We start from the raw sequence: 19,655 nt of genomic DNA, 5'->3' as shown, positions 1-19,655 counted from the left end.
TGGAGAGATAGCAGAGAAATAGATTGACAGCAAAGAGGTGAGTAGGACGTCTACCGCGTCGACTTCACGAGACGTACATAGGGAGAGCGCGCAGACACGAAGAGTAAAATAGACATTTCCGACGCCGTTGCAGCGCGGACTCTGGCTCTGCGCAGAGAGAGCGAGCGAGACGAAAGAGGACAGAGATCTGCCTTCCTTAACCAGAGCCCTGGATACCAGAAAGAAAAAGAAAAGATAAAAGTCAGATCTTGGGAGCTTGCATTTCCGGTCTAGCCGTTCTGAGTCGGTGCCCATAACCTGTGTCCAGGAGCCCGGTCAGGACAGTCAGCGAGCTGCTCTGGTTTGCATAAGCAGAAGAGAACAAGAAGGCGCGAATAACGAGAAAAGAAAGTAAAGCGCGAGACAAGAGACAGAGACCTGGGTCGTCCCGGCCGAATGCGGCAGTTAAACTAGGAACTGTACCACTACCTGCTCCAATGTGCGGCCCGGATGTTTTGTCGATCTGGTTTCTTTTTATAAACAGAAGCATTGAATATTCATTATGTGATTGTTGTGTTGTTTAATAAGAGGCAGAGGCTGAGCATTTGCTATATATATTCGATGTGTGCGGACCGCTGCATAGTTATCAATCTCCGAGATCTGCAGCTGCTGGCCTCACCATCCCCACTCCACTTCACCACCTCCAACCCTTCTTTCTTCTCATTCTCCCTCCTTTTCGCAAGCGCATCCAACTCTCTCGCTCAATTGCGACTCACAAACTACAATTGCCAACTTAAATCCTCTCCCCAACTCACGTCGCCCACCGCCGCGCGTCTTTGCCTACAATTGTCGGCCACGAGGCATCCACGCGGCTCCACCGCCGCTACCTCTACCGCCAGTATCAATTACTTCAACCGCACCAGAACCGCTCAAAAGTTTCCCTTTTTTATCTAGATTTTCCGCAAAGCGCGTTAAGCGCGATCTGTTATCGATGACAGTCTCGCTTCGAGCGCTTTTACTTTACGGCTGTCTTGAGTGTGTACGCAGCCCATCGACCGGGGGATCCGGTAACTGTGCAGATGTAGAGCGCCCACCGCGACCACGACAGAACGCATATCGGGCTCGGGATATAATCGCACAGAGTCCAATCCGAGGCCTCCGAACGCTGGATTTTGTAGACCACAGCTCGTTCTGGGACTGCGTGCTGTTCAGTGTTGAGTCTGATGCGTGGAGTAAGCGAGATGCCATGACGTTTGAGTGACACGTCGGTTTACAGAACCAGCGTAGCACCCCCTCCCTCTCCCACGCTCTCCTCCCCGCCTTGAAAAATCACGCGTCACAATGACTAACCCTCAGCGCAGAAAAGTGATCCCATATCCAGGAACAAAAAGAGGATCATCGCGACAGGGGCGGTGGTGACGAAGCTGGTGACGACATGACGCGCCTTGTAGAACGCGCGCAGAGCGGCGCGACACGTGGAGTCCCAGAAACGCGCACAGAGCGAGGGTTATTCGCACTCCCTCCGGCGACTTCATATTTGCAATGTCTGTGCGGGATTACATCGGGCAGTCGTATGTTTACTCTGGAGAAAAAGTATGGCGAAGCAATATAGAGGGCTGAATGAAAAAGCTAAGCTGTAGACGTCGCGTCAGGCGAGCAAGTCAATCACTGTCACTAACGGCCGGCGACCCAGACAACACAAAGTCGAGTCTCTCTAGACTCCAATACATATCTCTTTTTCTTTTCTATCTACTAATCTCTTCTCTGATTACCATCTCTACATCAAACAAGTAAAAAAAACCTCAATCGCCTCATCTGCTCAACATAGCGCGCGTGCACCGAGAAAACGCGCTCGCTTGCCAAGAGATGGCTCGACGCGCAGGATCTCGAGCGCCCATAGCAAACCATCCACAATCCGGTTAGCTTTACTCTGCGACACTACATTCCTCTTCCCTTCCTCGCATGCTTCTTCTCTCCTCTTTGCTCGTACTCGATTGAATAGCTTCCACGCACTAAAATCGCTAGTGTATAACCTGCCCTGCGCTACTAGTGTACGCACGCTGCATATGTACGTCCAGCACACTCCATACCAGCCGTGCACTTTCCTGCAAAACAAAAACATAAACAAACCGTCGCCTATCACCTCCCTTCATTCTTCTCTACTCACTCCCTGTCAAAGTTCCCCTCTACTCTACTCTAACGCTCTACGCTCTGTCATTTGATCAATAATGAATAACATTAAGAAGTAACACCGATGGCACAAAACACAAACAATAAAGCAAAGATCAATAAAAGCAGTAAAAGAAAACTCTAGAAACAAAAGGATATGGTGGAGGTCGACATAAAAGATAAAAGGGGTAGGGGGGAGAAACGAATAAGAGAAGAAGGAATGGAAAGAGAAAAGAGCAATGAAGGTGGCAGCATATTAGATACATATGTGGAAAAAAAGGAGGTGAGGAGGAAGAGGAAACAAAAGTACATGAAATAAGGAAAGAAAGAAAAAAAGAAAGAAAAACAAGGAAGGCGCAAAAGTCCCCGCCATGCCTATCTTGATTCGTTTCCGAATCATACAAGCATCGAGCACTTCTCATGTAACCTCATTTCTTTCATCATCGCCGCCTTCATGCAATCAAAGGAAAGAGGTAAAGGGTGAAATAAAGAAGACCAAAGGACCCGAAACCCGTACACACAACTGAGAGCAAAGAGAAAAAGAAAAAGTATTAAGCAGGAGATTGATAAATAAAAGACATGGACTTAGACACTGAAAAGTAAATTCACGTTAACTCATCAAGAGTCTGAATCTCACAAGCACATAAAGTCCACATTTTTGGGAGACCACTCAGGTCGCCCGATGTAAATAAAGACCCGAGATATAACATTACATACGCACACACTCACAACGACGCAACGAAAAATATAGTTGAACAACGAAAACACTCGCGAGGAAACGAAAACACACTAAACAATCAACAAGGAAAAGTTTTAGTAGAGCGGTTGATTCACGGCGCACAGATCCAGTCGGGTCTTGAATGCCAGTGGGATCTGATCATAGCAGTTATCGACCAGGCAGTCGGTAACAGCGTTGAAGTAAGCCGCCGAGCAGACACAGCTCAGGTCGGTAGGATCGCAACCGGCTACTAGCAGCTTGGAGTAGAAGCACGACTGACCGCAGTCGTTCATGCCCAGAACCTCCATCCGCTTGACAATGTGCTTTGAGTGTGCGGGCGCCTCAGCATGGAACACGGCAGAGCTGACTGGAACAGCCGACGAGAATCCATAAGGCATGCTCGAACTGTAGCCATACGAGCTGAATCTTGACGATGACAGACGCGATGACGACAGTCGGGTGGATGATAGAGACATGCCGGAAGAGTATCCATCTCGTCGGTAGTTGCGCACGTCAAATCTCTTTGCGATGTGAGGGTTGGCGCCTGGCTGGACGTTGAACTTGACGCACTGTGAGGTCGCCATGTTCTGAGCAAACAGCAGCTCCTTCGACGTGCACTGTGAATATAAGCAGCCGTAAAGAGCAGACTGATATGACTCGTCTCGGCAGTAGCACTCGGTGTCGTCTAGACTGCACGGTGATATGATCTTTGTGTTATCTATGCATGGCTGGAAGCACGCTGCAGCAAGAAAAAATTCAGTCAGTAAATCGTTCTAAAAAAAATTGTATGATATAAAATATCGCTGCTAATGTTCGTCTAGCCAGATGGTTGCAGAGATAGGGTCAACAGTCGCGAAGCAGTGTGTGATCGGAATGTTGTTTTTCAACGCCGCTGAGTAACAACACACAAGCGAGCTGATGAGCCGCGTCCCGCGCACCAAAAAAAACTGCCGCAAAAAAAGCCGAAAGCACCGCGATAGACAATAACAATAAAATATAGCCAACAATAAAAAAAGACGGCGAATATTCAAATCGTAGAAGGTGCTGCAAGGGGGAGGTGGCTATCACAGTGAAGAAATTTGTTGGTGCGCAGGGAGAGCGGCGCGGCACAGCCAAAATAGCTAGACGAACACGAGCGATAACGCAAGAAGCGCAGGAGCAGGGGGAATACACACATGGAGCGTCTGAGACGGCCGCGACGACGGCAACGAGATATGAGAGGAGGAGAAGGGCGAAAGCACGACTTATTGACCGCATTTCTATGTGTGTGTGATTGCGATTGCGAGAGGCTGAGGGGGCTGCTGGTGAGGAGCGGATGGCGAGAGGCGGCAGGTCGAACAAGGCTGATTCGGCTGTTCGAACAAGGATATTTCGCAGAGGTGAGATTGTGAAGCTGTCCAGGAATAGAAGAGGGCGAAGCAGGACAAAACGAGCGACTGGATGAAGGGCGGAAGGGAGGAGGAGAGCGAGGGAGGGGGAGAAAAAAAAGGAAGACGGTTGAAGGGAAGGGCCAGAGGAGCAGGTTATGTACTGAAGAAGAGGCGGCGCGGTGCAGGGAATAGCGAGCGAGCAGATCGAGCAAGAGGCACGGCACGCGAGGAAACCCTTGTGATAAACGACCGATTCAGAAGGAAACCGAAGGAGGACGAGGAGGAAGAAGAGCTCGTGGATAACGTGGGCGAGAGTAAACAGGAAAGAGAAAGAAGGCGGCGTAGGAAAGAAGTAGAGCGGGCGGCAGCGGCAGAGCGTGGCTGCTGCATCCTGGGCTAGGGTTCATATACGGCCACCTGTGTCAGCCAGAGCCCTGTGGGTGACACTTTCGGCCGGGCATGTGCCTGCACATGATAGCCCTAGCCCAGGAACTGCTGCGTACCGGTACCGTAGCAACGGGTACCGCTGCAGCGCCGCGTCGCGTCGGAAATATATGGCTCTGGCCTCTGCTGAGTCGGACGCCGGCGATACAGCGCTGCGACTCAGATTATCTAAGCGCTGTGTAAGGCGTCGCTTGGTCTTATCCTCCGTCGGATTCCCTTCTTCGTGGGCTTTCTTTCGGCTGCCGGTTTGGTTTATTTTTGGATCCTGCTGCGTTCTCTCGCGCTGCTCTCCTGCCTCCGCTCAGCCCTGCGAGCAAGGCGCTCTGTCAGCGGCCACTGCGCTCAGATTTGCGTGCGGCTGCTGCTCGTCTCGAATCAGGCTTAGCGTGGTTTCCCTTTTTTTATTTTTCCAGTGCAACATAACATAATATGCCTGCCTGCTCCTCTCTCTCCTGCCGATCAAACTTGCGATTGATATTTGTTTACTTTGCTTCGAGTCCACTGTATATTTTTCTGTTGTTGTTCTTCCTGCTCTTCACAGGCTGTAGTCCCTGTCGACCCTCCTCCTCTTCTCGGCACCGCCCATCTCCGGAAATGGTTCCCTGTCGTCACTTGAAATATAGTATAAACATGCAATCAATTAGCCGTCTGCGCTGTCAATTGCAGAGATTTTATACGACCACGGCATACACTGACTGATCCCTATCCTCTCCCTGTCCGTACGTTTGCAATTCATTTGCCTACTTCCGGCAGCTGGCAACAGCTGATACTAAACAGACTACGTGAGCCGACGATTGATCCAACTCTCCCTCTTTCGATCAGCAAACGCCATAGTCACACGTTGCCAAACTAGTTTAGATAAGCACATATTTCTGAAGCACCTAGCGTCTAGATTGCTAATAGTAAGATGCTTAACAGCAATTGCACCTCCTTTTGCCTACCCTTTCATATAAATCAGCCGGGCAGGGCCTACCTTAAATTTATTGGTCTGTACGTCTTGGACACGAAAAGAAAATTCGAGTCTCCCAGAGTCCTTTGATTCGGTGTCTTTGACATATCCAGCATTCTTGTTTATAGAGTAATATCGAATAGAGAGCGTGCAGCGAGTCTGGACGAAGTATATACAGAGACTGATTTCACATGCAGAATAGACACTTGATCGCTTGAGGAGTATGTTCAGACCCCGCTTCAGTGTACCGAAGCACGAGGGTCTGATCAACTCCACCAAGATTATGGGACTGCTATTTCAGTCCTACTATCAGGGACCACACGGACCGAGCGATATAAACAGGACGAACCACAGAGTATATTCCCCAGGAATACGAAAATCTCTGTGAGCGCCGTGCATGCCATGGCGAGCTTCTGCTGCAGCTGTTTGCTGAAAAGCAATATCCCTCTCTGAAGAGCGCATAGAGTTCTAGAAAAGCTTGGTTTGTGTAGATGAAGTAAACAAACCAGCTGGACCAAAAACGCAGCAGCTATGGATTAGTTGTCCAAGAAATGCGATATTTTGTCTGTGGATGATTGTTTGTGGTGAGTGAGTTTGAGTCAAATTTCAGTGGCCTGCTGCATATTCTAGCATGAGAAATATGCGGCGACTTTTCCAAATTTGGGATCTTTGACATTTGCGCAAATGTAGCTGACTGAAAAACAAGAGAAAGAAGAAACACCAAAACAGACACCGAAAAGCAATTTCAGTTCCTGCCGCCCCTCCAGTCGACATAAGAGTGAAAAAGCCTATAGAGTAAGTCAGTGGAAACAAGAGGCGAGGCAGTCATGGCATATCTTGGTGGTCTGTGTCTCGGAGGGGAAGTAGCCTGAATAGCCGACAAGGCCGCCAGGCACATACAATCGTTTGCGACCACCTCGCGGATGGATATGAGAGATGAATATGAGAAAGACACAAACAACAAAGAGTACTACAAACCAAAAAATGGCGCACTGGACTGGCGGACTCAAGGCGAGAGGATAATTGCACAGTGCTGGTTGACCTGGACGATTACTCAAAGCGGTTGTTTGTAAACAACCAATGCAGTTGTGCATGTCCAAAAACTTGTTCTGCGTGCGAAAACAGAAAAAATAAAAAGGCAGTGCGACAAGTAAATCCACAAGAGGGAATTCACTAGCCTGAATGGGAAGCCGCTCGAGGAAGTGGATTTCCTCTTCGGTTGGGCTTCGCCTGCCTGTTTGGGAACCTTGTTTGTCTCAGCAATGTTATCTCTTTAATATTCGTACGCTCTGCAGATTGCGTACAAATACGCGTTACTTATTTGCTTGCCTACTTCTTTTAGCAGATCTCGAAAATCTCTTCACTACATAAGGAGGAGTAAGGCTGACGAGTGAAACGAGATTAAGATGCTTTTTCGGTCTTTCCTGAGCGAGCGGGTTACATATCGCTTGCCCTCGAAACTATCTATTCTGGGTGCTCTTCGCTCGCAAGGGGGAAGGCCTTGCTCAACAGACTTTGAATTTCCTACCTGAATCAGAGAATAAATGTCTTGGCCATAATTTTTGTGTGTTGATTTTTTTTACTAGTCGATTGCTAGAGCTGTAGGACCAGCGTTGCTAGACCGAACGCCGGTCATCTGCTACCGCAATCGAGTATAGCTCGCTGGCTCGCTGCAATTTCTCGGGCGACAATTGAGGGAGAGTCAAGGAAGGGGCTATTCCCTAGTCCGCGTGCAGCCGCTTGGGCAGTGTGTAGAAACAGCCTAATGTGGTCTGTTGGCACCCAAACTCTAGGTTGCCGAGCCCAGGCCAGGAGAAATCCGAGTTAGCGAAACCACAAGAGCGGAAGGGTTGGGGGCCATGAAGAGGTGGAGACTAACCAATCTGCGCGCAGGGACGAGAGCCAGACTCGTGCTTCCCTTCCCCCTTGGCTAGCACCCTTGCCAGCCCTGTGTTGCAATTCTGTTATTTCTGTTTGAGCTTAGCTGACAGCACAGGGGCATTATGGGATGACAGGTGGTGCTGGACGAGAATAGATGGAGGAGCGCAGGGTGGCCTCGTGGGGCTAGTCGGTAAGTCCGTCAAGTCGAAAAAAAAAAAAATCCACAAATAAAATAAAAACGCAGCGAGAGAGAAGAGGGAAACAGACAACAAAAGCGCGTTAAACCCTAACGGGCACGGTCGTGCTCGATTCAGTGCTCGCGAGTCGCGTGCAATAGGCCGGGTTTTGTACGTAGCGGGCTAAATGATGGGCTTCTGAAAGAACGAGACATGCTGCAAAGAGTCAAGTCGGCTGCAAAGAATAGACCAGGTCCGAGATGGACAAAGAAGGCAGGGGAAGAAGGAAGAGGGAAGTAGAGCATGAAGTTTGGACGCGCTCGTCTATAAGCGAGTTTACCGGCAAATGCTGTGAAATTAAACAGCCCCTTGCCTGCGGCCAGCCCATTTAGTTCCCCTTCCCCCAGCCAGTGAGCTAACTTTGGCTTGTCTGCACGGCTGGACGGCGATAAAATAGACAAGGCTGTCAAGGCCTTTTCATGAGGAACGGCTGTCTTTGGGGATGTCAGCCAATAGCTGACAGGCTGGCTGGCTGCTTTCATGACGTAATTTTAAAGGTGTTCTCGGTCGGCGGTTCGGGCGGTTTTTATCGTTACTCGCCACTGTTGCGAGAAGATACTAGCCGCTTACGGGCGCACAACGATTCTAAAATACAATTAAAATGAGCAACAGAGGACACAGTCAGAGGCTGAGAGGGAAGATAGTGTGAGAAAGAAAGATATGGAAAAGGAAGCCGAAAAATACGAGTACCGACGACTGCGCGTATACCAAAAAGAAAGCTCATGCAAGGCGAATGCACCGACCTACCGAGCCTTGTACTCCACCGCCTCGAAGAGAACAGCTCGCTCGCTCCCTCGTCTGTTGCGCCAGCTCGCTTCTGCTGCTGCCAGCACAGTTATTTTCGGCAACCTGGAGCAGCTTCTTTTGGGTGCGCTGATGCTGCAGGGCTGCCGATTAGATTGCAGCGTCCGTTGCTGCTCGCTCTCGCAATCGACTTTGCTCTGCGAGAAGAGGCTCGTCTCCCAACGGTTTCTCTACATTTCTTTAGTCAGCCGCGTACTGCTGCCAACGGCACCTCGTGCCATTAACTTTTATTCCGCTCCTGTCGCGCTGCTATGTTCTTGCCTAGCTCGTGCGTCTGGAGACTTGTTAGTTAACACCAGTTTTACTGGCGGTTCCTGCAGGCTCCGGCGTGTGTTTGTTGGGATAGTTAGGAGGTTGTTTTTGGCCAGGGCTTCTGCGGTTCGACTCCGCGAGCTAATCAGTTCCTCATCGTAGCAGCAACCCTACTGCACCCAACCGAGCAGACAATACCATCGCAGCAGCAACATAAAAATAAACCACAGCCATCTGCCGACGTCATTCGCTCACTCATGTTGCACAGCCTATATACGTGTGGTAAAGCGTCAACAGCAACGGCTTGGCTGTCGATCGAGCCGAACTCAGACTTGCTGGCTAAAGCGAGAAAAAAGCCACTGTCGACTCAAAAAAACAACAGCCGCAGCCGACAAGAGGCAGAGAGTAATAGTAACAACGGCTTCTACTCTATGGCGTCATAGTCTGCCATCAACTGATAGCTGCTTTTAACTGTGTCTTGCTTTTTGTCTTGGTCTAGTGTTTATGTCTAAAATCATAAGGCTAAAGAAGGAGAATAGAAGGAAATGCGGAAACTAGTGGCGATCTCTTGCTTTCATAGCGGAAGATGTGAGTAATTCTCGTTTTCTGGTTTTGTTTATCTAGTTGGATCTGTTGCTGCCGCTGCTGCTTGCTGCTGCTGCTGCTTCCTCTTCCTTCATCGTTACGGATCGCTTGCATGCAGCACCTTCGGTAAGAGGAAACAGCCAGTCTATACTCCCTCTCGTCGCCAACCCATGCCTAAAAGACTTCCCGCTCAACTCTCCCGTTCCTGCATCTTCGACGTCTACGACGTCCTCGCAGCGTGAAAGAGTCAAGCTAGCGGGAAGACTAACGTAACCTTCAGCAGCTAATATTTGTATTGTCAGGCGGTGAGTTTTTTCAGGCTCGTGTCGTTTAAATCAAGCAGCAGCTGAGTGAAGGCTTATTTCTGCTGACGTGCTGCTTTATTTTGTTTTTTTGAAAAGTCAGAGACCGGAGTTGCGTCTCGGTGATTCTTGACATCAGCTTTGCTCCATGAAAACTCAAGGTCACAACAGCTCGACACGCAAGTTTCACTATTCTTCTCAAATCAGTGATTTATGTGTTTTATCATAATTTCTTCAGTTACCAAGACGATAAAATGAGATTCAGTGGCGAAAAAATACTGCGCTGCATGTGCAGAGTTCACTAATATGTCAGGTTCAGGCTAGCAGCGATAGCAGCAGAAGCTATCTTTTCCGTCGACTCTCTACTGCAGGCGTGGTACAGTATAAAATCAGTCACGTGATTAGCGCCCTATCGAAACTGAACTAGGCTTATCTCAGTGAATTCGTCCAGTTGGCCGCGGAGTTCTCTGGCAATTGCTCAGAAAAGACCAAAAATCTATTCTCCGATGAGGAATTGGGCAGACATTTGCGACGTACTGCGACAAGAAAAGGCTAGAAATCTAGAAATACGTATGGCTTTTTGTCGGCAAGAGCGGACAAAACAGATCAATCGATCTTAAAAATGCCCTAATCTGATGTTCACATCGTTCACAACCTAAACGACGGCGAAGTACATACTCGCGTACTTGTTAATCTTCTTATATTCGTGTCTTCGTGTGCTATTTGCTCAAGGCATGCAACGCGTAATTCCTACTAAAGCGCAGTGCTTTGGGATTCACATCCGTGTCGATCTCGCCGCTATGAATTTGCCTGCTTGGGAGCCATGCCTTCCCGATTGGGAAGGTGTGCAGAGTCGAATACATCTAAACGGACCGGTCGGTTTGCTGTATTTGGGTTGAGATTGCGGTGTAAGAGATCAAGAAGTAGAGAAGAGAGTGTGCCGGATAGGTCTACGGGGCTATAAGACGTGAGAGAAGGTTGTTAAATCGAAGTTTGCTGATGGGAGCTGTGCCGGAGCAGCTGGATTAGCTCCTCCACTCACGACAACATCCTCGAAGACGAACAGCCGACAAGTAATCTTGTCGCATATTGTTACCTAATCCATTACGCATAAACATTTGGTAGTATGAAAGCTAAATGCAAGGACTGCAGATACAAGCAGTACTGGTATTCACCTCGTAGTGGGTGTGAGCTCACATTTTCGGTCAAGCAAGCCATCTTGCCCTCTTCAGAAACCCACTTTGGCGGATTTTGCTATTGCTTTTGTTCGCACCTCATTGCTTGATAACCACTGCGAGCATGCAGTCGGGATGGAAGACCCCTGGCTTTGTTTATTGTTTACTCGTGTTGCTCATTTGCTTTCTGTCTAGCTTCATATTCTGCTGTGTTCACGGGAATTTTGACTGATATCTTGCGTCAATACGTCACGCAAAATATAGTAGCAATTTCTAGATGCTCAATCATTAAAAACCAAGACTCGATCAAACGTTAACCCAATCGATTATTGGCATTGAAAAATGCAGTCGATCCAAAAGATGGTATTGAAGAACACCACTATTCCAAAGAAGAGCTTTAATTCTAAAGCAAAAAAGTTGTTATGCTTTCTGCAATCCGTCTTTATCAACCGCTAGTAAATGTGAAAAGGGAAACAGGAAATCAGGGGAGCAGAGAAGAAGGGCAAGGCGGAAAGAAAGAAGCAAGTGACAGAAGTGATAATGAGCGCGCAGACACAGGTTATGCGTCCGTCAACCGGCGCGACATCGGCGACACGACCCTGCCCTGTTAAGCGACAGGCGGCCACGGCGTCCACGGCGACGACGAGGATGATGACGACGACGACGACGACGGCGACGGCGATGGCAGCAGCAGTAGAGATACCTTTTTCTCCGAAGTCCGCGTACCCGTTGATCTCTACGGCACCAGCGTCTTTCATTGACCAGCGAGCGCGGAACAATCAGAGGATCGGGGAGATGAAGAGGATCCGAAGGCCGTGGGAGTAGAGATACTACGGCGCAACCCAAGATGACGACATTCGCACATCGCCAGCCATTTCATATTTCCCTCTGTCCCTTACCTAATATTTCCTACCATTTCCTCACGCTATTCACCCTTTAATCAAGCACGGCTGACTGTTTGGTTTTGGTTTGCAATGCAAGAGCGAGCTATGAGAGTCTAGTTCCAGCATCTGGGACCAGCGTGCAAGCTCGACCCAGCAAATCGGGTTTTAAAATGTATGAAGGTCCAACGCAGGAGGGAAGGAGGACTAGAGCAGGGTAATTGAGTATTTTTATTTTTTTTCTTTTATTTACCCTGTCAAAAGAGACCTTGACCGGTGGATCCCGTTCCTGGTTCCTGGAATGCCTGACCGTTGAACGAGGGTGGGAACAACAAGTCGTTGTCTCGCTGGGAATTTAGCTATGTCTTGGGCTCGCAATAAATGTTGCGCTTGGAGAAGTAACGAGAGGCTTGAATATAACCCCGACAGGTTGAAGCGGAACGACTGAATTCTGAGTCGCGTGCCGAGCGCGATATAGAGGACAGAGATATGCACACAATCAAGAGCAGACAAGAGCCATGGTAAGCGCACCTCTCGCTCCCCTTCCTCTATCGAGAACCGCAAGATAAGCCACTCTCGCTATTGACATCACAGAGAGCGCATAATACCGCATAATTTTCTCCTTCGCTTCTGCAGGTGGCTCTGCCAGCCAACGACCCAAACTGCGCCCGACACGATAATGCTGGCAAGGGCTTCTTCTCGCTATCGTATTATCGGCGTTGTCGACTGAGCCTGGCTCGGACGCTGCCACTGCTTCTGGCTTTTCTGCTGCTGCGGCAGCCGCCACCGAAGTTTTCGCTGTGGCCCTAGCGCAGAAGGAGCACAGTGCGAAGACGAGTAGAATTTCTCGAGTAGTTTTCCTTTCCGCTCGTACTTCTACGGTCTGTGTGTCCTACGTACAAGAAAGAAAAATGGGAAGAGCGAGGCGATCCATTTTGCGTATGATTATGTGTGTATTTGGGCAGCCAGGTTAACCTGCTGTCGCGCGCGCCATCGCCAACGTCGTTTTTCGTCATTGGCCGGTGCTCACTCCCGTCGAACGTATAACCCGTTTTTTTCAACGACAGATGATCATCGGGACCTTTGCCGCCCGTTAGACGTTATCTACAGCTGTTACATTTTTAATAGTCCAGTCTCGCTCTTCAGGTGTACAAACAACAATCAGAAGTAGAGCAGAGTAAGTAGGATGTACGTCGAAGCAAAGCAAATGAGCAGAGCGACACAAGAAAGATAGGGCATCAAAGAGGCTGGCTTCCTTTGTTGTTGACCAAATCCGGCGTATGGAGCGCGAAGTGCATCGAGCTTTGAATTTTTCTTTTTTCTCTTTTTCTCTCTTTTTGCCTTTTTGGGTTCTGATGCTCTCTCTTTTTGGATCCGAATAAACTTTGCATCGGCATGGGCCGCACCGGCTGAGTCGCGTCGGGCGCCGCTTGGGAGCGAGAGCAACGCGAGGGAGAGGAAGGAGGAAGGAAGGGAGAGCAGGGAACGAGCGCAGAAGGAGAGAAGACGGCCTGCGTCGGAAGGTATTAAACGTTTATCACTTTTCCTGGCTTCTGTGGCCTCGTAAATGAAAGAAAATTTTTCTATTTTCTATCCACCATTCTCTAGCTGTCCCTTGCTTCCGGAACCAGGAGACGTAGGGAATGGCAATATATGAACAAGTTTCGGCTACAAAATAAACAGTTATCTACATCTTAACAAGCTTAAGAATAAATCGTTCGACTATGCGATTACTCTGAGTATACTAGAGCAGAGCCGTGAGCCGTAGCTGTGGTGGGTCGAAGCTTCTTGCGAGGACGTATCCGCTTTCTCCCAAGCTGTACGCGCTGCCTCACGGCCGTTGAAGGGCTGCTGCCGCGACGGCGTACGGAAAGACCGAAATAGTTTAATTGGGAGGGATGGAAAAAGGTAGGATAACGGGAGTAATAGCACGACGCGCGAGGAAGTAGAAGCTCAGCTTTGAAATTGTATGGTAATATATTATGTCATCAGTGCGTCGTCTTCAAAGATGTGAGGACATGAAAGTACGTTCATGTTCACTGAGTGAACTGCTTCGACCTAGCATATATCGAGTCGGTATATGCTTGGTCCTATGACCAGATGATTTGGGCAAAATTCAGATGAGCTTGACAAAATACCTGCCGAGTATGAACTTGAAATTTCATTATTTGGTGGTTTACAGCCCGTATGGAGCAGTGAAGTTATGAGATCAAAATCAGAGCGGGCAAGTTTTGAGTAAATGTTGGATTGCGGTATTGACTGTATCTCGGCTCCGAGTCTAGCTATTTGCTTTTTTGTGGTAAAGGGAAAATTGGTACAGATTGTACGACTCTCGTGAGAGTTCACATGCATATGTCGGTATATCTAGAGCAATGACGACGATCGTCTGATCTGATCAAAGAAGCAATGGCATGCTACATTGAACGGCATCTGTTTTTCGACTCAGTCTTCCTCTGATGTCACTGGCTTCCCCTTTTGCAGTCTTGAAGATTGTATACTTCGCCGCATTGGGATCTTACAGTATCAGTTATATGATGCCGGATGATATAGGAAGGAGACCGAAAACTCAAGCAACGATGACGAATATAGGGTCGATCGGCGCCCGAATCCGGCAACGCCCTGGCGGTGAACAGAATTTCTGTTTGCTATAGATGGCCTGTTTGTTTGTTTACCTGCTGATTTCTTGGTAACAGGTGTAGTGATCTACGGGGATGGCCGAATTCGTATCGTGGATTGATTGCATGGGCAATAAATTAATACAGCGATCGGTGTACTTCGACACGTATTGATACAGTGAGGAAAGGATAATGTTATGTTTGACAGGAGAGGAGTAAAAGGAGGCAAAGGAAAACATCTGCCGGCAGTACATTGAGGTGGAGGAGGAGACTGGTTGGCAGGTGACAGTGCGGGGAATACGAAGCAGGATGTCATTGGAGGTAGACAAAGAGTCTCGAGTCCCGAGGAAAGTGTGGGGTTGAGTATAGGCAGGGACAGCCGGCGAGTAATTACCGAGTGTTAAACTACTTCTGTCCGAGAATCGTTTTTGGTTTTGTTTTCATTGCTCCTCTTGGCTCGTCTATTTCGGTGTGGTGTCGATCGATCCCCGCCCCGTCCTGGAATGGAGCAGAAACGGTGCGAAAGGAATTCGGTGAATTAATTCATCGGTCGGCATACGTGAGCTCCACGGGGTTAGAGTGTGCTTGTTTGTAAATAAAGACGAGTAAATAAGCTGTCTATTGGCTTGCTTGCCAGTTGGCAGAGTTGTGTTGCTGGCCGAGATGTAAGGGAAGAGTGGAGATCAGCCTAGAGAAAGCAGGGTGCAAAGGTCGTCCAATTGCGGTCTAAACTTTTATATATTAAAGTGCCTCCCAAAGGGTTATATTAGCAATGAATTGAGCATCCTCGTTCAGACGGAGGTGGACGAGTGCACGAGCAAACACGCAAGATTCTACTAAGCATTTTGCTAGATCATATGGACCTTGCGAGAGCGACTATTCAGGAAAGCAGTGGGTCTTCGCAATAATTTTTGATCTGAATCGTGCGAATAAACAAGTATGTCTCTGTACATCACTCGATCATTCGACAAATAATCAAAATAAAACCTGCTCGAAAGACCATATCGAAATCTATTTATTCGTCGCGATAGGCCAGGATTGCCTGTGACGAAGTAGCTTGGTCGAGAGGGCTGGGGTTGTTGGTGGAAGACATTGAGCGATAGTTGAATAAGGTTTGCAGTGGAAGCGTAATAGGTTGATTAGGTTAAAGATGGGTTCAAGGAAGCTGGCTACTCCGGCTTCCTTTTATATCTACTTCTTATCTCTTTCCCCTGCTCCTACTCGGAAGGATTGCCAGATCCGGCGAATGGTCTGATCCTGGCATCGTATGATTTGTAGCTACTTCCAACTTCCTATCTATCCGGCCGAGGCCTTGTGGGGCCGTCTGGCTGTCGGGCGATAGAAGTCGGTAAGGTTCGCGAGGTCGAACCAGAAGATAAACCTTAATTAGTCATCTTCGTGACATTGCCGATGCGATGATGAAATGTACGGCGCACGCGGCTGTGCTTCTGACCAACGCTTGATCTTTAATTTTTTTGTAGTTAATTTTTCTATTGTTTATTATTTATTTTATTTGCAAAGAGCGAGTGGATTTCCGAGGTCAGTGTATATTCTGTCTCATTATCCTTATTATTATTATTTTGTCCTTTTTCTGTTATCAGAAATTTCTTACGGTGTTCCGCTTCAAATAGAATCATTTCTCCATAATTTTTGCACAGCTTGTTCTTGTGAATAGAGTGGTGGAAAACAAAATATGGTTATACCCAGCCGACTTGGTGGACTCTCGTTCAGTTGATTAAGCGACCGAGATCAGAGGAAAGCGAGTTTCCAGCACAGAGGAAGACGAATAATTACAAGATTAAACTCGCGTTCTGTTCTCCACTCTTGAAATCAGCAGCTTACTCCTCTCTCGAAATTTCATAATCTCATAAAGAGGTAAGTTGTATAGTGGACTAAGTGCTCCGTTTCCGGTCAGGTTACTTTACTATATCGAAGACGGAGGGGGATGGTGCAAAGACGGAACACCCGGAAAGAAGGCAAGATAGTTGGCTCTGTCCCTAATCTTCACATCATCCTCGAACTACAGTCCTCTTCTCTTCTCTGTTCCAACACGACTTTGGCTGCTTCTCCGTAGTTGCTATTCCAGTCAGTCACCTTATCTCTAAATATCTATAAAAAGACTACCTTGTTTCATTGTCGTCTGGACTACTTGCCCCAAGCTCCAGAAGAAAGAAAAGCACAGCCTTCAGCTGCTTGCGCCTATCGTCATCGTGTAATGACGTAGTTTAGTTCATAGCCTGCTACTATTTTCAACCGGAAATCCCACTTTCTCTGCGCTTAAGTGACTTCATTCAAGCCTCGGAACTAGAGTTTTCAACTCCCTGGCTTTGGTCGCGACGATTGTCGAGCCATGGGGCCAAAAATAATCTGCTACGACCTCCTCATGCTCTTGCCTCATCGTACTCTTGACTCCATCTCCCTTCTATTTTCGACCCGCTTCTCGTATCGCTCGGGTGGCGTGTATCAGACTTCATTCAATCTAGCGTTTATTAAACACACTTAGGACAGATGACAATTTATAGTAGCCCACTGAGCCTAAGAATAGAGCCCGATCTCTACCACTGCCACCGCCACGGCCACTGCCGACGGCAGCCGGGACCTTTCTACGCTGTTCGCTCTATCGACGACGATCTATGACGCCGTTCCCCTCTTTATTTTTACATCATCATGCTAGTTTCCGGCCCCTCACCGTAGTCTTTGTAACTGGTACACCGTACCGGACGGGAGTACTTCGACATCGCGTCCGCGCTCGCCAACCTGTCGTTCTCTCGGTGTTCAGGCCCTCCTCGGCTCGTGCGTCATTCTCTCCTCCCCGCGCACTCCAACGCCAGATATCGTCGCGAATGCTCCAGCGGATTCTCGGATCTTTCCACAAAAGCTCAAAACAAGCAGGCCAAGATACTCGACACAGCATAACCCTGTAGACATCGTCGACATTGGTCTTGCGCCCAAAACTGAGACGATACTTTATCTCCACGCCGCATCTGAAAATAAGTGCGTTGGCTACAGATAGTCTGCTGTGGTCTTCCGAGATACCCATACTCTCATCATGACTGATGTCTTTACGCTGCCCATACACTCGGTTTGCTTATGGCCGCCAATAGATTATTATTAGCTCATTTATTTTCGGGATTGCCATATAGCAGATTACATGGGTCTGAGTTCTTGTCATTACGTCTTGTTGAACAACGAAGATCCACTTTTTCGTAATCAAAAACTACTAATACAGGCATCCTCATCATTATCATACAGATACAATAAACAATAACAAATGACAACACCGATCGCCATGATGCGCGCCCATAAAGAACACGCTAGTACAAACTATTCATATCAAAATATGGAAACACCGCCACCAACACATCCGCTCGACAATCAGACGTAAGCCCACCTTCTCATGATGTCATATTAATCGGCGAGCAGACTAGAGCTGAACATAAAATAGAACTGCAAACCTATTCGTTATCGCTGTCATCATTCGCGCGGACTAATTTGCCTGATTTGTCCAGCTTGATTTTTTGCTTGCGTTCGTCCTTTCTCTGCTGTGCTTTCTGCGCTTTCTCTCGTTCTTTTGATGCTTTCTGACTGTAAGGGCCTGGAATCCGGATTTCACTGACAAGCTCGTTTGGTAGATATTTGTGGGCTAGTCCGTATACCGTCGCTTTTGAATTTAATAGACGTTGTCTGCATTATAAGTAAAAGTCAGCCACCGATATCATACAGCGCAGTTGCCAAGTACGTCAGACTTACCTCTTCAGTAGCAACACAACATCGGCCTCATCAATAGTCTTCCTAGAAGCATGCTGAGCATACGCAGTCAAATCCTCTGAAACCTGTTTGAAATACACCTCCGACGCCGCCATTATGGCATTCATGCCATCGACCGATGTCGGCAGCGAGGACAGGCTTTTCGCCAGATCTTTCACCAGTCTGCGGGGAAGCATCTCGCTCGACTTTGATCCGGGTCCGGAAGTTGCCTTTGGTTTCCGTGCTATGCCAGCTTTTGGTCGGCTTTCTTGTTCTGTGAAACTATCTTGAGGCTGGAAGCTTCCTGACATTGACTTGAACCGCGCCTTTTGCTCAAATTCGGTCTGTAAATGGGCACGGCGGAGTTCTTCTGTCACGTCTTCGGTCTTTTCTGATTCATCGTACTGCCATGCGTTGCCATTATCATGTTGCAAATCGAGATCGTCCTCGCTATATAGAAACTGTGAGTAAACTGTAGATCAAACACCAAGCGGCCATAGAAGCAAAACATACATCATGGAACTCATATCCAAAGGGGCGTCTTCAAAAGGCTGAATGACAAACGTCGTACTCTCTTCTCTCCTTCTGCCCACCGTCTCAACCACTTCATCGTCCTCGGCAGAAAAACTCAGCCTGCTTTGATCCATGCTCAAACGCGCATCCATCGTCAGTCGCCGTGGGTATTCAATCGACATCGACGTCACATCCATCGCCTCATCTTCGTCGCCACCGTCCACGCCGCTGGTCGAGAGTCGCGGCGGATTGCGAATCATCTGCTCGTCTTCAATATCATCGTCCCGCGTTGACAACAACGAGCTTCGCTGCCGCGCAGGCCGTGGCGCTTCAAGTGCGTCGTCGTCATCATCTTCGTCTTTCAGCGTTGATTTTACGCTGCTACCGACAAGCGACGACCGCGACGATACACTAGTTTGCGACGATGACCGTCTCGGCGCCTTCCCTCGTCCAAACACAGGACCCGGCTGAATGACAGGCGACGGCCTCTTCAGCATCCGACTAAGTAACCGCAAATCAGCGCGCGGCGTCCGCTTCCGTCCCGCCATCCCACCTCCAGGCGTAGACACGCCTCCTACGCCGACGCCGCTACGCCGCCGGTGATCACGGCCTGGCGTCAGCACATTGTATCGTCGATTAGCTGTTCGCGAGTACGGTGTGCGCGAGATCGGCGTGCGGTGCGCGGAAATAGCACGGTATGCTGACGTTCCTCCTCCTCCGGTTGCTACCGAGGTAGTCTTGGGCGTGCTGCGTAGCGGAGTTGTCGTGGCAGCTGAGCGAGCGTCCACTTTTGATGAGCGATGTTAGCATATATCCCGCTCATCCAGGAGTCTTTGTTACTAAACCAGTCTTACTTGTAATTGAATCTAACACAATATGCACCTCTGGCTATAGTTACTCAGTAATAAAGTAACCAGCGTGACGGCAGAAACAGATATCGAAGAGCTCCGCAACAGCAAAGTAAACAAACGCGCCGCTGCACGCGTGTTTTGCTCTCAGGCACCGAAGACCGCTTACCTAACCACCTAACCCACA

The 19,655-nt window shown here is 48.6% G+C and overlaps 4 protein-coding genes across 4 annotated transcripts; all 4 read right to left on the bottom strand.

The window, feature by feature from the left end:
• Nucleotides 1-2,174: 2,174 nt before the first annotated feature.
• On the bottom strand, nucleotides 2,175-2,766 carry BZA70DRAFT_19958 (uncharacterized protein). The gene has a single exon (XM_064910111.1). The coding sequence runs from the start codon at nucleotides 2,568-2,570 to the stop codon at nucleotides 2,265-2,267; it is 306 nt and encodes a 101-aa protein (XP_064770639.1). The 5' UTR covers nucleotides 2,571-2,766; the 3' UTR covers nucleotides 2,175-2,264.
• BZA70DRAFT_19934 (uncharacterized protein) lies at nucleotides 2,766-4,256 on the bottom strand. Its single transcript, XM_064910107.1, has 2 exons — nucleotides 4,042-4,256; nucleotides 2,766-3,605 (listed from the first exon to the last, which is right to left on the bottom strand). The coding sequence occupies exons 1-2, from the start codon at nucleotides 4,121-4,123 to the stop codon at nucleotides 2,962-2,964; spliced, it is 726 nt and encodes a 241-aa protein (XP_064770638.1). The 5' UTR covers nucleotides 4,124-4,256; the 3' UTR covers nucleotides 2,766-2,961.
• A 3,564-nt stretch (nucleotides 4,257-7,820) lies between these two features.
• Nucleotides 7,821-8,228, bottom strand: BZA70DRAFT_264963 (uncharacterized protein; the record flags this gene model as incomplete). The annotated part of the gene is made up of 1 exon (XM_064910936.1): nucleotides 7,821-8,228. One exon carries the CDS (start codon nucleotides 8,226-8,228, stop codon nucleotides 7,821-7,823), a length of 408 nt encoding a protein of 135 aa, XP_064770637.1.
• A 9,379-nt stretch (nucleotides 8,229-17,607) lies between these two features.
• BZA70DRAFT_19759 (centromere kinetochore component CENP-T-domain-containing protein) lies at nucleotides 17,608-19,633 on the bottom strand. Its single transcript, XM_064910091.1, has 4 exons — nucleotides 19,475-19,633; nucleotides 18,621-19,407; nucleotides 18,111-18,557; nucleotides 17,608-18,044 (listed from the first exon to the last, which is right to left on the bottom strand). Coding segments are annotated over exons 1-4 (1,464 nt in total). The 5' UTR covers nucleotides 19,476-19,633; the 3' UTR covers nucleotides 17,608-17,815.
• Between the last annotated feature and the right edge of the window lie 22 nt (nucleotides 19,634-19,655).

Source organism: Myxozyma melibiosi (genome assembly GCF_037950935.1).
Source record: "Myxozyma melibiosi strain Phaff 52-87 chromosome Unknown BZA70scaffold_1, whole genome shotgun sequence".
NCBI classification, from domain to species: domain Eukaryota; kingdom Fungi; phylum Ascomycota; class Lipomycetes; order Lipomycetales; family Lipomycetaceae; genus Myxozyma; species Myxozyma melibiosi.
The sequence above is the reverse complement of the archived record's forward strand: the minus strand, read 5'-3'. Positions and strand labels throughout refer to the sequence as shown.

Excerpts from the sequence above, each read along its gene's own strand:
- BZA70DRAFT_19958 (XM_064910111.1), bottom strand. The coding sequence starts at position 2,570 with ATGAGAAGTGCTCGATGCTTGTATGATTCGGAAACGAATCAAGATAGG.
- BZA70DRAFT_19934 (XM_064910107.1), bottom strand. The coding sequence starts at position 4,123 with ATGCGGTCAATAAGTCGTGCTTTCGCCCTTCTCCTCCTCTCATATCTC. Across the intron at positions 3,606-4,041 it reads GGCCGTCTCAGACGCTCCAT|CGTGCTTCCAGCCATGCATA; the intron begins GTGTGTATTCCC and ends TTCTTGCTGCAG.
- BZA70DRAFT_19759 (XM_064910091.1), bottom strand. Across the intron at positions 18,558-18,620 it reads TTGGATATGAGTTCCATGAT|CGAGGACGATCTCGATTTGC; the intron begins GTATGTTTTGCT and ends GTTTCTATATAG. Across the intron at positions 18,045-18,110 it reads GTTGTGTTGCTACTGAAGAG|ACAACGTCTATTAAATTCAA; the intron begins GTAAGTCTGACG and ends CTTATAATGCAG.